This window comes from Cucurbita maxima, unplaced genomic scaffold (assembly GCF_002738345.1).
Source record: "Cucurbita maxima cultivar Rimu unplaced genomic scaffold, Cmax_1.0 Cma_Scf00022, whole genome shotgun sequence".
Taxonomy (NCBI): domain Eukaryota; kingdom Viridiplantae; phylum Streptophyta; class Magnoliopsida; order Cucurbitales; family Cucurbitaceae; genus Cucurbita; species Cucurbita maxima.
In genome coordinates, this window is record NW_019272038.1 from 2,604,786 (window position 1) to 2,619,902 (window position 15,117).

General features: G+C 36.7%; 3 protein-coding genes across 5 annotated transcripts in view; 1 reads left to right on the forward strand and 2 right to left on the reverse strand.

Annotated features, from left to right (window-relative positions):
• LOC111496009 (wall-associated receptor kinase-like 14) overlaps window positions 1–1,397 on the reverse strand; it is a 3,761-nt gene extending 2,364 nt beyond the window's left edge. Inside the window, exon 1 of the mRNA XM_023146222.1 lies at window positions 450–1,397. Within this exon, the coding sequence (XP_023001990.1) occupies window positions 450–1,215 (766 nt within the window). The 5' untranslated portion in view covers window positions 1,216–1,397. The remainder of the gene's footprint in view (window positions 1–449) is intronic.
• A 5,157-nt stretch (window positions 1,398–6,554) lies between these two features.
• On the forward strand, window positions 6,555–8,170 carry LOC111496016 (protein JINGUBANG-like). Its single transcript, XM_023146234.1, has 2 exons — window positions 6,555–7,335; window positions 7,497–8,170. The coding sequence occupies exons 1-2, from the start codon at window positions 6,622–6,624 to the stop codon at window positions 7,956–7,958; spliced, it is 1,176 nt and encodes a 391-aa protein (XP_023002002.1). The 5' UTR covers window positions 6,555–6,621; the 3' UTR covers window positions 7,959–8,170.
• Window positions 8,171–10,844: 2,674 nt separating this feature from the next.
• LOC111496021 (probable transcription factor KAN4) lies at window positions 10,845–13,064 on the reverse strand. Of its 3 annotated transcripts, none has more exons than XM_023146240.1 (6): window positions 12,552–13,064; window positions 12,385–12,461; window positions 12,248–12,284; window positions 12,046–12,124; window positions 11,405–11,504; window positions 10,845–11,275 (listed from the first exon to the last, which is right to left on the reverse strand). In XM_023146240.1, exons 1-6 carry the CDS (start codon window positions 12,889–12,891, stop codon window positions 11,042–11,044), a joined length of 867 nt encoding a protein of 288 aa, XP_023002008.1. In that variant the 5' UTR covers window positions 12,892–13,064; the 3' UTR covers window positions 10,845–11,041. The 3 variants fall into 3 exon arrangements, with proteins under 3 accessions (XP_023002008.1, XP_023002010.1, XP_023002009.1); XM_023146242.1 differs by having other exon boundaries at window positions 10,845–11,266; window positions 12,552–13,063; XM_023146241.1 differs by having other exon boundaries at window positions 10,845–11,272; window positions 12,552–13,063.
• Window positions 13,065–15,117: the final 2,053 nt, after the last annotated feature.

The window sequence follows — 15,117 nt, forward strand, 5'->3', positions numbered from 1 at the left end:
AAAAAAAAAAAAAAAAAAAAAAAAAAAAAAAAAAAAAAAAAAAAAAAAAAAAAAAAAAACTTATAATTCAAGCAATATTATAATTATGGAAATTATAATTTTATTATTTTAACAATAATTTAATGATTCATTTGCTTATCTTTTGTTCATTTTTTTTCAAAATATTAATTTTCTTAATGACAAATTCTTCACAATATAAAATTATTAAAAATAAAATCGGTGGATTAATTATTAAAAAAACTCCACCAATTCTCCGGCAACTGAATAATTATAATTAAGAATATAAACATGGATTAGTTAATATTAATAAAGTCAACAAAATTAAACCCAAATTTCATCATGATGCCACCAAACCTTTTTGACTTCAAAATCATCACGCGCAATCAAACAAAATTTAAATTAAAAAATGACAATTACTTTAATAATTTCTCACCCAAAAAAAAACTAACCTTTCCGGCAGCCGGTGCCGGCCAAATATCCGTCGCCGACGAGCTCATCCCGGCATCGGCACCGATGAGACAGCTCCCCATTACCCGGCGACCGAAGCTCCGTGCAGTTAGCATCTACATGACAAGAACGGCGGCAGCTCCCCGGAAGCCACCAGCCGAGCTCCAACGTTTGAATTTCCAGAGAGATTCCAGCAGAGGCGTTGCTGTTGAGCGCGAGCGCCTCCGCTGAAATCGATGACAGAAGGTAATCGCAGTTGGTGGCGGTGAGGTTTTTGAAATCCAAGAAACCGGCGGCGGCGGTGGCGGTGGCGGTGGCGTTCTGGGTGTAGCAGCTAATACTAGTGCGATTAACAGAGCAATTGGGGGGTGACTCGAATTTGGTCTGAACCATCGTCGTCGGCAAGAAACAAGTGGCAATCGGAGAAGAACAGTTTTGTAATAGAATGGCGTTGTTTACTGTCGGCGCGTAGTGATGGCTAAAGAATTGGCGAATTGTGTGGAGGCGGCGGTTGCATTTGGCTTTGGTTACGAGTTTGATATGATCGGAGTTAATGGATTCAACTGGGAATTCTCCGATCATGGCAGCGCCGTCGTGGGTGCAGTTCAGCCGTATTAAGCAGTCGGCGGAGAAGCCAAATGGGTAAGGAAAATCGTGGGGGAGGTGGCCGGAAGTGCAGGATTTTGAGCATTTTGCCTCTGTTTTGGCCGTCAAAATCAGAATCAAAAGGAAAATTGTGAAATTTAAGAACTGGGTTTTGGAGATCATAGATGGAAGAGTTGAAGTGGGCGAGAAAATGTTGGTGTTTGGCTGAGATTTTCCGGGAAAGTGATGAATTTTCTCGGCATCTGAGAATTTGATTGAGGAAAGTGTGGAGCTGAAGCAAGAGGAACGGAAAACAGGGAATGATTCTTAACATTTGGCTGGCTTATCCTAATTGTTTTTTTTTTTTTAAAATTAATTTAATGGGAGATTTGACAATTACTCTTTCAAAGTCATCAACTAAGTCATTCACCTACTATTATTCATATAACGTTTCACACAATCGAGCTCAACAAGAACATTCGTTTAAAATAAGAATGTCTCGAACATTTTAAATACTAAAAATGATTAGTTTTGTTTACTATCTTTGAGTGGAGCAGTAAAAAATTAACATTTTATATAAGAATATATTTAAAATAGGACTTTAGGAAAATATCCGTTTTTGCCACCTTGGATTTTTCCGTCATCACACTTTGGTCAAACATGATTTAGTCCGGGGAAATATGATAATCAAATGAGTGAGAATTTTCACTTAAATAATGAGAGATTTTTTTATTACTTAATTAGGGTGGAATTTACAAATTATAAACTAATTAATTATATAAATATATTTCTTTTTTTACTCAATAAATAAAAAATAAATATGTGGGATTCTAAATAGGACGTGTATAAAAATAAATAATAATAAAATTAAATAAATTAAAAATAAATATTTATTTTGAATACACGACTTATATTAATATACAAAATTTTCATTTATTTCAATTCAATTACTAACTAATTAAAATATTCAAATGCGTGACATGGCCAATCATTCAGATGACATGGCAAATGAGAAACGAGAGGAGGGTAAAAATGTAACAAAAGTAGATAATACAGCAGCAAAGTTTAATCTGAAATTTGTATTATATTGACACGTGTACTTAGAGTGGGTCCCAATACAAGGCTCTGATTGGTTGAATCTGTCGTGATTTTAATTAATTAATCAATTATTAAATACCGTATTGAGCTTGAAATTGAGAACTGCTCTGTTTTTGTTTTGTACCGTGGAAAAAAGAAAGGTAAAAAGTAAAAAGTAAATGTAAAACCTTTTTTATCTTCCCGTCCTTTTCACCTTACCAATAATTTTCCGCAAATTCAGGGGAGCCATGGGTAGTTATGTAATTAACCAGTTTTGCTTTGAATTGGGCTTGGCCCATTTAAACTATATTTTGGACTATTGGTCCAACTTGGGCCCAAAGCTTTTAGTATTTATTTTAATTAATTTCGTTAAATTACTATTTTAATTAATTTGTTAGATAAACATTACATGGCCAAAAAAAAAAAGGAATTGGTCTAGAGTGAAGTGAAGGGTTCATCCACCCATTTTCTCTGACGAGCCTCGCCGGTTTTGTCGCCAAAAGGCGAACTGAACAGAGCTCCGACCACTGCCCGGAACTTGTTAACACGCTTCCGCTGCCGGATTTGCCGCAGCACCACCGCCTTCTCTTGTACTTGGGTGGAATGGGAAGACTTCAACCGAATATGCCTCGTCACATCTGGGCCCGCCGCCGCGTCTGCCACCGTCTTCTCCTTCTCTTGATCTCCGACAGGATAAGACTGAGGTGTTATAGCCGCCATTGTTTTTGGGAGCAGAAAAAATCAGAATGGAAGTGAGATAGAGGTGGTTTGGGACAACCGGACAAGTGGGTTATTTAAAGGGGACGGTGACATTGGGAAGCGCGCGGTGGAATCCGACGGCGGTGCAGAACCAGGAGGGGTCCAGGGTTTTGTGGCCGGCCGGTGATCAGAGTATATTGTAAATTATATGGAATTATGAGATGCTTGCCGTCCAAGTTGAATTTTTGTCAGTGTAGTGTGTGAATTTGGCCCCTTTTTATTTTTATATTATTTATCCGTGACAGTCTTGTTAGACGAACACGACTCTCCACAATGGTATGATATTGTCCACTTTGAGTGAAAGCTCTCATGACTTTGTTGTGGGCTTTCCAAAAGTTCTCACACCAATGAAGAGTGTATTCTTAGATTATAAACCCATGATCATTCCCTAAATTAACCGATGTGGAACTTTCATCATCCAACAAGTCTCAACATTTACCTTCATCCCTGCCAACATACTCGTGTTATTTATTTTTATCTTTTAAGAGTGAAGATTGACCCACATAAAATTGTTCTAACAAAACACGTTTAATTTTATCTACAAAAAAGTAAATTGTATACTTTGTTGATATTTGTAGTAACTTTTATCTACGTACTTATGGTTAGAAGTGTACATGGTTCGAGTTGGTTCGAGTTGAACTTTTTTTACCCAACCCAAAGTTCTGTTAGTTGGATTGGTAACCCAACCCAATCTTCTATTTTCTGTTTGAATTATCAACTTATTTTAAGTTTTATTTATTCATAATTTATAATTATTCTATTCCATCTAAAAGATAAAATATATTAAAAGTTCAAAAACAAACCTAAATCAATATATAATTATTGGAAAAAAAAATAAATTCAATAAAAAACAAGCCGTATCACTCTAGCAAATTCATTGTACGAAAATATGGTTAATATATTTTATATATTTTTATTTGGTTCGGGTTAAGAAAAATTGAACCAATTCAGTTCAGGTTCAGAAAAATGAACCTAACCCTACTCGAAATGCTAATCTAACCCAACCCAACAATTATAGTTCGAGTTGAATTGGTTTGGGCGGTTAGTGTCATCGAAAATCTAAAATTACGCCGGGGACCACAAATGCTAAAACTGCAAAATTCGACGGGTCTCCTCTCGTACGACGGCAATGACTTACGGAAGATAGGCGGAAAGCGCCACAACGACATGTCGTATTCTAATCCCTTACGTGGCGGTTGCACAATCCCTTCGAGCGTTTGACTTTTAGTGTGTCTGACAGGTGTCGCTCTATGATTGAAGGTGACGCAAGGAACCTTCGTGGTCGTTGGTGGATTGTAAAGCTGTGTTGGCAGATTGGTGGGTTTTATTGATTGCATTCCACGTCGGGCAACCAACTCAGCTCCCCTTTCCACTTACTTTCTACACTCCTTTTTATAATATTCTATTTTAAAATTTTCAATAAACGTCATAAATAAAATTGAATAACAATTATTCCATGAAAGGGACATTTTCGTAAATATATTGATAATGCATTTTAAAAAAAGTGGATTCAAAATCTTAATTAAAAAAATATGCTTAACCTATGTGGGTAGCTCCTAGCCTATTTAAATTAAAAAAATTAAGACAAAGTATAATAGCCTAAGACTACCGCTAAGAGTATACTGTTTGAACTTTTCTTTTCAGATTTCATTTTATGGTTTTAAAATGGGTTACACCTGTATAAAGAATGTTTCGTTCCCCTTCCCAATCGAAGTGGGATCTCACAATCCACCTCTCTTAGGGGCCTAGTATCTTCGATGTGCACACTGTCTGATGTCTATCTCTGATACCATTTAGAAGAAATTATCAGCTAAGAAGAGGTTTCCACACCCTGATAAGAAATGTTTCGTTCGCGTCCACTAGTAAGAAGTTTCCACACGCTTATAAACAATGTTTCGTTACTCTCTCCAACCAATGTGAGATATCACAATCCACTCCCTTGAGAACTCAACGTCCTCATTGGTACACTGTATGGTGTCTAACTCTAATACCATTTGTAACAGTCCATGCTCACCCCTAGAGATATTGTCCTCTTTGGGCTTTCCCTTCCAAACTTCCCCTTAAAACGCGTCTACTCGAAAAAGGTTTGTACACCCTCATAAGGAATGCTTCGTTTTTCTCTCCAACTAATATGTGATATCACACAAAGTTTCGACCCTTTTAACTTCATGTCATAAAACAACAATATATAATCACTATACCCTTTTAATCAAAGTTGGTTAAATTATTAAATCGTTATACTCTAAGCCATAAATAGTAAAACAAGTAGATCATTACAATCGTCGGTACATTTCTAACCGTTATCACTCAACCAATATCGATAGCTAGTAGTAGCACGATTTCGATTGGTAATCTAAGACAAAGTTGCAAAACCCTTCTTGATTTGAGATATGATATGAGGTGTGCAATGATGGAGGGGATTGAAAACAAAATAGAAAGGAATCTTGAATGTAAATAAAGAAAGTAAAGCTTTTTAAAGGCTTTGGATTATAATGGAAAAATGGGTTGCTTTTAGTTTCTTCTTTAGTTGCCAAAGTGACACCTAAATTTCCACCAAAAAACAAGAGAGAGGAAGAGAATGAATGTGGTTTGGAGTGTTTGAGACATTCGTAAGGTAATTGTGAGTGCCTTGAGAAGTAAGGCAATGTGGTTGGGACATTATTGGCTCATTAGGATTCCTTCGCCACCCTCAATGTCATCTCTCCTCACCACTTATCTTGTCCCCAATGGCTCAATCCAATCCGAGATCTGAGTGTTTTCAAAAAATTCAATGACTCGAAATATTCGATCAACTCAATCATTTCCTCAAACAAAGTACACTATAGAGCCTCCTCTGAGGCCCATGGAGCCCTCGAACAGCCTCCCCTTAATCGAGGCTCGACTCCTTCTCTGGAGTCCTCGAACAAAGTACACCTTTGTTCGAAACTTGAGTCACTTTTGACTACACCTTCGAGACTCACAACTTCTCTGTTCGACATTTGAGAATTCTATTGACACGGCTAAGTTAACTGCATGACTTTAATACCATGTTAGGAATCACAATATCATACTATTGTAGAGAATTGTGATTCCTAACCGTGTTGAGTTTAAATAAATATAAAAATACCTTTAAACTGTGTAAGTTGGATCAATAATACTCAACTTTCAAAAGTTTTAATAATACCCTTAAACTAAAAAAAATAAACCTTAAACTTTCAAAAGTGTTCGATAAATATCTTTGGATATAATCTATGAGGTATCAATAAACGGGTTTCATTCATATATTGATGGTAAAAATATTTTAAACGTTTTTTTATAACGATAAATGGTTAAAATTCATAGATATTTTAAATCCAACCCCTTCCATATGTTATTATCAGTAAATCCAACCTCTTCCATATGTTATTATCATAATACTAAGCTCATTATAACTAAAAGCCATCATAAAAAGAAAAATAATATGAATCATGTGAGGTAAAAATTAATTTACCAATTAAAGTCAACGATTTCTAATTTCTATAATATAATAATTGATAATCAAGATAATTATTAACAATTTTTTTCACATTTTCTCCAATTATTTCAAAAAATATTCCCAATTTATTTAAATTATTCTTAATTTCTTGTCTCTCTCACACGTGTCCCCATCTTCCACCTCAGATTTTGTTCTTCCATTATATATACATATATATATATGTATATGTCCCTTCTTGCATGCAATCTCTCAATCCATTGGTTTGATTTTTCCTAAATTTATTCTTAATTTCAGTTTCTATGAAATTTGGCAATTTGTTAACCGACGACGACGGCGATTATCCGACGCCGAGCAGTTCCGATGCCGCCGATAGTTGGCCGACCAGCGATGCGTCGCCGTGGAATCAAACTTACCCCTTCATGAAATCTCCCTGTTTTCCTCAACTTCAAAACGGCGTCGTTCACCGGAATACTTCTCTGATTGGGTCCCTTGTTCGTGAGGAAGGCCACGTGTACTCCCTGGCCACTGCCGGCGAGCTGCTCTACACCGGCTCCGACAGCAAAAACATCCGGGTCTGGAAAAATCTCAAGGAATTTACTGGGTTTAAATCCAGCAGTGGATTGGTTAAGGCAATTATAATTTCCGGCCAAAAAATCTTCACCGGTCACCAAGACGGAAAAATTCGTGTCTGGACCGACGGGCACCGGCGGGCTGGGACTTTGCCGGCGATGAGAGACGTATTGAGAAGCTTGATTAACCCGCAAAACTACGTCGTTTTGGGAAGGAACCGGAGCCGGCTTTGGTTTAAGCATGTCGATGCGGTTTCGAGCTTGAGCTTGGGTGAAGATGGCGCGATATTGTACTCTTGTTCTTGGGATCGAACCATGAAAGTTTGGAGAATTTTGGATTCGAAGTGTCTTGAATCGATTATTGTCCATGATGACGCTGTCAACGCCATAGTTGCAGCTCCGGACGGCTCGGTCATTACCGGCTCGGCGGATGGTTCGGCTAAGGTTTGAAAATTAAATGACTGTTGAGCTAATTTAAGAATTGATCCTAGATTTATATAAATTATGAATATTATCTCTATGGTTAGGATATTAATGGTGAAATTAGTGATGACTGCGATCATTTAATAAAAATATTTAATTATAAATATTTTTTTTTGAAATAGGTATGGCGGAGGAATCATGAAGTAGGGGATGATGCAACAAGGCACACACTCGAACAAACGCTACTGAAGCAAGATAGTGCGGTGACGGCGGTGGCCGTCAACGCCGCCGGTACGGTGGTATACTGTGGATCCTCCGACGGAGTGGTCAACTTCTGGGAGAGAGAAAAGCGGTTGACTTACGGCGGGGTGCTCAAGGGTCATAATCTGGCCGTTCTTTGCCTTGCTACGGCGGGGAACTGCATGGTACTCAGCGGCTCTGCCGATAATAACATATGTGTGTGGCGGAGGGATGGGCTTTTTCACACGTGTGTGACGGTGCTGATGGGTCATACCGGACCTGTGAAATGCTTGGCTGTGGAGGAAGATCTCCGCCCGTCTAAACGTGGCGGTCGGTGGTGGATTGCGTACAGCGGCAGCCTTGATAGATCGGTGAAGGTGTGGGGTGTTCCCGACGGCTACTGATCGGAATTTGTCACGGTGGTTGCTGATCAATATGGAGGAAATGAGAGGTTCCACGTGGCAGAAACAAATCATTATGTGGCTGATTATCTGACACGTGGAATGAAAAGTGACAAATTTGTCGTACAAAATAGTTCGAAAGCATTATCTCTAGTTTCAATTACACAATTAAACTTGGATTATATTTCTTAAATACACACTAAATTACTGATTTACCCCTTTCTTCAATCATGGTTGTGTGAGAATGACGTACGAGCTTTAGACCCGAACATTTATTACAAACGTTAAAATGGGTATGAGATACAATTACAACATAAAATACAAAAGATTCAAACACAAAGACGAACTGATGTTTTGGAACAACTACCTCTGTGATTGCGCAACTCTAGAATGCTCCTCCATCTCGATCGACAACCTGCGAACACTTGAAAAAGAAAAGAAAGGGGAAATAAGTGAGTATATAGTTTTACACTAGGCTCTAAGTGAAGGGCTCTTGCTGTTCACCGACTTGGGTAGCTAGCTTAGCTTACACGACGGTAACCGATATTTGATGTTGAGGCGCTACCTCAAAGACTCTCTCTATTAGGTGGGGACAACATGGTAAGTGCTAGCCTGCTCGTCATCAATGAGAGGTTAGCTGGAGAACCCGTCTCATAAGCCATGTAGTGGGCGAAGGTTGGGGGGGAGCGACCCTCCTGTACGTGCCAGCTCTGCTGAATACTTGCATGATCAATGCCTCATATCCCATGCAGAGTAATCCAAGCGAACTTTCAAGTCAAACGTCCCTAACCAGCATGAATCCTAGCTGAACGGTACTATACCAAAGTCGAAAGGAAAGTGGAATCTTTACGGTTATCGTGGCGGTCTTCTAGGTCCCTAGGGTGGTTTGGCATCCTTGACATGGATTCACATATGAAGGTTTCTTGGTTCTGACTTCTCGAGTCTGGTTCGGTTAGGAGGACTAAAGCTACACCATTTGATCGTTACTCACAACTCTAATGCGCTCAGACTATTGGAGGCGTTCCACCCTAAGTTATTGTTTAGTCAAAACTTATGATGTTGTGGGAGGGAGACGCGCATCCTCAGCTTGACATGTGGTGGCCTCTGATTCGTGCATTCAGCTCCTCATCTCGAATTCAATTTCTCATGGGCGTGTTTTCCTTTGATTTTTGTCGTAATGACACGTGACATACTCGAGGCGGGTCGCGGTTCACAGGTCGATTGGTGTTATGGGTCGGATCATTCAGAAGCGGTGGAATCCTTTACTTAGTATCCGACATGTGTCCCACAACATTTTCAACACGTGTTATCTTCTCGGCCAGCCATGCAACATCTCTACTCGCAACCAAATTCAATCTTTTCAATCTTCTTTGATTTTCTTTAATTTCACATCGGAGCTCGGGCGTTATATTTCATAGTCATTTTGAAGCTAAACCCAAACCGAGATTTAAAAAAAAAATGTGTATATCAACCCATTTGGTTCTTCCCTAGAATGGTACCATATGCAAAGTAAGTATGCTACTCATGTGTGTGGATATGAACAGGCACCGACTGTTTTGACAGTACTATGGGCCTTACGAAGCAGCAGCTGGTAGCCACTGAGTTGTTAGAATGATGCATTCAAAAACCATATCACCTGATGCTATGCGTTGAGGCCCCATCCTATTCATTGCCCTTTCAGTTAATGTTTTTGTTTTTATCCCTCGCTTTCAACCTTCTAATTTTCAACCAACAATCATTGAACTTTAAATTAAAGAAATGAAGAACACCAATATTGTGTTTGTGCTTTGGTGGCTCTTTAAGATCCTTTCGATCTTCTATGCGTGTTCATCTTTGGGTTAGAGGTGATAGCTTTGTCCCATCAATTTGACTCGAATTATGGACCTGATCTTTAATTCTATATCGCTTAACAATGCGACAAAAGAAGTTTATTATAATTGCTTAATCCCACTACTGGTAGATATTGTCTGCTTTGGCTCGTTACTTATCATTGTCAGCCTCACAGTTTTAGAACGCGTTTACTAGGGAGAAGTTTCCACACGCTTAAAGGGATGTTTTTGTTCCTGTCTTCAACCAATGTGGGCTCTCACGTTTATCTTTTATCATTTTTTTCATCAAAGTTAGCGTAGTCGAGGCTCATTCATGCTCAATCTCAATAGACGAATTTTCGATTTGATCTGTCTCTCAATAAGAAACTGCTCTGAAAGAGTCAAACAACGGGAGAAAGAAAGTATAGAGTCACAAATGGGAAAGATCGCAGGATAGAGACTATAAATTAATCACGAAATTGAGCTGTATAGAGACTAAAAAATTAGACAAATAAAGCTTCTTCGATGAAGGAATTTGTATAAGATCACAAAATCGAGCTAGATAGAGAGTAAAAATTAGAGAAACAGAGCTTTTTCGATTGAGAAATTTGTATAAGATCACGAAATCGAGCTGGATAGAGACTAAAAATTAGAGAAACAAAGCTTCTTCGATTGAGAAATTTGTATAAGATCACGAAATCGAGCTAGATAGAAACTAAAAATTAGACAAATAGAGCTTCTTCGACTGAGAAATTTGTATAAGATCACGAAATCGAGTTGGATAGAGACTCTAAATTAGACAAATAGAGCTTCTTCGACTGAAAAATTTGTATAAGATCACGAAATTGAGCTGTATAGAGACTAAAAAATTAGACAAATAAAGCTTCTTCGACAAAGGAATTTGTATAAGATCACGAAATCAAGCTTGATAGAGACTAAAAATTAGACAAATAGAGCTTCTTCGACTCATAAATTCGTATAAGACGAATCATGAAACCGAGGTGCTATTAATAAATTATCATTTTCTCTTTAAACAAAAACCTTAAAATCTAAGAACACAAAACAAAAACAAACCAAAAAAAATGTCAAAATCAAACATCTCTCTTTACTCTCTTGATCATAACATATACAACAAAGGAAGATCTCAATGAGATTACACAATCTTCACCTCTCCAACAAGAACTCATATAGAAATATTAAGAACTAATAACAAAAACCCACATCAATTATGTTAAGAACTATAAGAAAAACCCACAAAGATGAAGGCTTTAATTAGTTTTAGCATTTAAGAAGGGGAAGTTCAGAAGATGAAGAGTGAGTATTAGACTCAATTGTAAGAGCAGTTGGGCATCCAAGAGTGATATCTAAGTTTAGCTTATTAATATTTGTATGATACACACCGCCATGATGATGATCACACAACGACAAGCAGCTACCTTCCAACCTCTGCTTCTTAATGCCGCTCGAGATTTCGATGCTCGCTTTGTGTCGGTCCAGCTGTTGCTGCTGCTGCTTCAAACCAACCAAAGAAAAAGGAAAAAAAAAAAAAAAAACAACTATTTTTGGTTATAGAGGGAAAAGTTCGTGTCTTTAAGGTTGTTTTTAGACATGTCGTGTTGTATTTATTATATGTATACAAACCTGGTTGTTTCCAATATTGTTGTTGTTGTTGTTGCTGTAATGTTGACTCCATCTCGTCGTCATCTCTTGATTTGTCTCCATTGATGAACAGACCAAGTTCCTGATTAATCGTTAATTAACCCACTAATTTACATTAGTTTACCACACTAATTGTATACTTCTTTTTTTTTTTTTTTTTTTTTTTTATTTTTTTTTTTCCAATCGCAGTTTCTTCTTACAATAGCTATGATGCATTTGGGAATGGGTTAAGGAGACATAATTGAGGAAGAGGATGAGGGGTTAGTGGAGAGAAGTGGGAAAATAATTTTTTTTTATTTTTTTTTNTGAATTTCGAGAATAAATTATGATAATCAAGAATAAATAACATCGACCCATTTGATAATATATGGTTATTGAAAATTAAGCTCATAAACACGACTTCAGTAAACTCTTATGGGTTGTATCCGAAGATATGAAAAAGGGGACGTTTTTATGTCAGCAGAAGCTCGAGCTCGTGGAATTACTGATCTCATAGCGGTTGAATATAAAAATAGTACGAATTTCTCGCAAAAATTCGAAATTTGATTCGTGGGTTTCTTGTTTCGTTATCGATTTTCAAAATCTAAACGAAAATGCAAGAGCTTGGGAAGAAAATCACTCACATTTGATCAGAGCTTTTCCACATTGGGTTAGAGATCTCAGCACCACTTGGATCAACTTCTTGTCTTTGGTTCTTCAAGGCTGAGTATGCAAATTAACATCAACAATCAAAGCATCCATTTCACCAAAATTGATCAAAAAAACCCTAAATCATTGAAATTTTGAGCAATTTTCAGATCAAAAAAGGAAAAAAATTGTAATTACCAGTTGATTTGTCAGTGCTTTTCACTGTTCTATACATCTGAATAAACACAAAAAGATTTTAAATTAAAAAAAAAAGGAAAAAAAATTCAATAATTTGTGATTAATTCCTTAATTTCAATTAATTAACCAAAACCCACCTGTAAATGACTCTTTACATGAGCTAGGGTTAGATCCTTCACATTCATAAGCTCCAAAACAGATTTTGGTGTTGCCCCTAGAAAAAAAAAACAATCAAAATGAGCTTAAAAAAACATTAAAATTTGAATTTGATTTGCATTTCATATGAATTCAACAAAACATATACTTTCATGGCCGCCAAGCAGCTGAACGGCATGGACAAAATGAGCATGAAGCGTTGTAGTCCATCTCATTCTTGGAGCTCTAATACCCATTTTTGCAGCTCTTTTAAAATGGCGGCCATAGATTTGAGGTAGGTGGTCGTTAAAATGGCGGCCATTGTTGAAGCTTGTTTCAAGCTCAAGAGGTAGACCCATATGGGGTTTAGCCGGAAGATAAAACCCAGTTGCGGCGGCAGTTTCATGGCTGAGATCGCTGCCGGTGCTGCCGGAATTGGAGGGCGGACTTATGTGCAAGGAGAGGTCCGGGAGGGGAGGAGGCGTGGTGGGATGGGAGGAGGTGAACATGGAGGGAATTTGGAGGAGATCGAGGAAAAAGGTGGTGACCCTTTTGAGATTATGAGTGGATTATGATTTGGGAGAAAGAGATGGAGAAAGGGGTTTGGAAAAATGGGATCTTTGGAGGAAAGATGAAGATTTTAATGGGTTTATAAGGGGAAAGTCCTAGAGAGAGAGAGAGAGAGAGAAGGGGTTTTGGGTATTAGTTTGAGTAATAAAAAGGGTGGGAAGGAGTGAAAAAGTTGAAACTTCTGTATGCATTTAATACTCACAGATGGATCAGACAGCTTTTCCAACACATACACAAAACAGGAGAGAGAGAGAGAGATTCTTATCTAAACAATGGGGAATGAAAAGGAGATATTTTTAAGGTTAGATTATCAATTTGAACATAGATCACCTTTATTTTAAGGAGGGTTTTCGATCTAGAACTTTGATAGATTATGAATTTGAACATAGATCCAACTTGTTTTCTGGAGTGTTTTCGATCTAGAAGTTTGATGGTTCGATCTAAAAGTTGGATAGATTATCAATTTGAACATAGATCAACTTGTTCTATGAAATGTTTTCGATCTAGAAGTTCGATGGATTGTTAATTTGAACATAGATCAACTTATTCTATGGAATGTTTTTTATCTAAAATTTTGATGAATTATCAATTTGAACATAAATCAGCTTATTCTATGGAATATTTTCATTCGATCTACAAGTTTGATGGATTATCAATTTGAACATAGATTAACTTGTTTTACGGAGTGTTCACGATCTAGAAGTTGGATGGATTATCAATTTGAACATAGATTAGCTTATTCTATGAAATGTTTTCGATCTAGAAGTTTGATGAATTGTCAATTTGAACATAGATCAACTTATTCTATGGAATGCTTTCGATCTAGAAGTTTATGAATTATCAATTTGAACATAGATAAGCTTATTCTATGGAATGTTTTCGATCTAGAAGTTTGATGAATTATCAATTTGAACGTAGATCAGCTTATTCTATGGAATATTTTTGATCTAGAAGTTTGATAGATTATCAATTTGAACGAAGAAATGTTTTGGATCAAGAAGTTTGATAAGTTATCAATTTGAATATAGTTCAGCTTGTAATGTATGTTTTTTTTATTGAGAAATTGGATAGATTCCAAATGATTCCCAAATTGAACATAAAGCAAATGTATGTTTTCGATCAAGAAATTTGATAGAGATTATCAATTTGAACATAGATCAACTTGTATTAACGTATGATTTTGAATAAGAAGTTTGATAGATTACCAATTTGAACCTCGAATAAGATTCCCGATTTTGTGTATAAACGAGGTATATTTGACGTTGCTTTCCAAATTATCCCTCTGTTCAAACCCTGTCACCACTGCTCCTATTTTTCTATTTTCTGTTTTCTTCACTCTTTCACCTCAAAAATAGCTTCTTTTTAAAACCTCTATCCATTAATGACGTCATATATTACATATTCCCTACTCATATTAATTTAATAATGAGACGTTCCATTCCGACTAGTGGTGTCCGTTTAAATTACGGTATAGTGACTTTGCAAAGCTTCACTTCAAGCGATAAGACATTTCTTCTCATTAGTTAAACAGGGTTGGAAACGAGGATTACATTCTCTGTCCTCGAACCTGCCATGCTTTCTAATATATATATATATAAGGCAGGGACAGGGACGAGGAAGACTTCCACTTCCACGCCTACTACCGATAGATATCTCTACTCTTGACTGATACGAGCGTAAAATCATATGATAAAGCTTATGTTTTTGTCTCGAAGTAAACCATCAACTTTAATCAGACAGACAATCGAACTACGAAAAATACATCTACGCTAACCCATTAGCTCAACTTTTTGAATCCGCTACTTTATATGACTTCTTGGCTCTACGTTCTTAAAAGACGTAGCTCAAAGAATCGTGCATAATATTAAAAAATTAAAAATTTATTTTATTAATTAATGAAAAAAAAAAAAAAAAAAAAAAAAAAAANCAGACAATCGAACTACGAAAAATACATCTACGCTAACCCATTAGCTCAACTTTTTGAATCCGCTACTTTATATGACTTCTTGGCTCTACGTTCTTAAAAGACGTAGCTCAAAGAATCGTGCATAATATTAAAAAATTAAAAATTTATTTTATTAATTAAAAAAAAAAAAAAAAAAAAAAAAAACATAAACGTTGAAAGGAACAGGTAAGCATTTGTCTGCCTTAACTTAAGATGTATC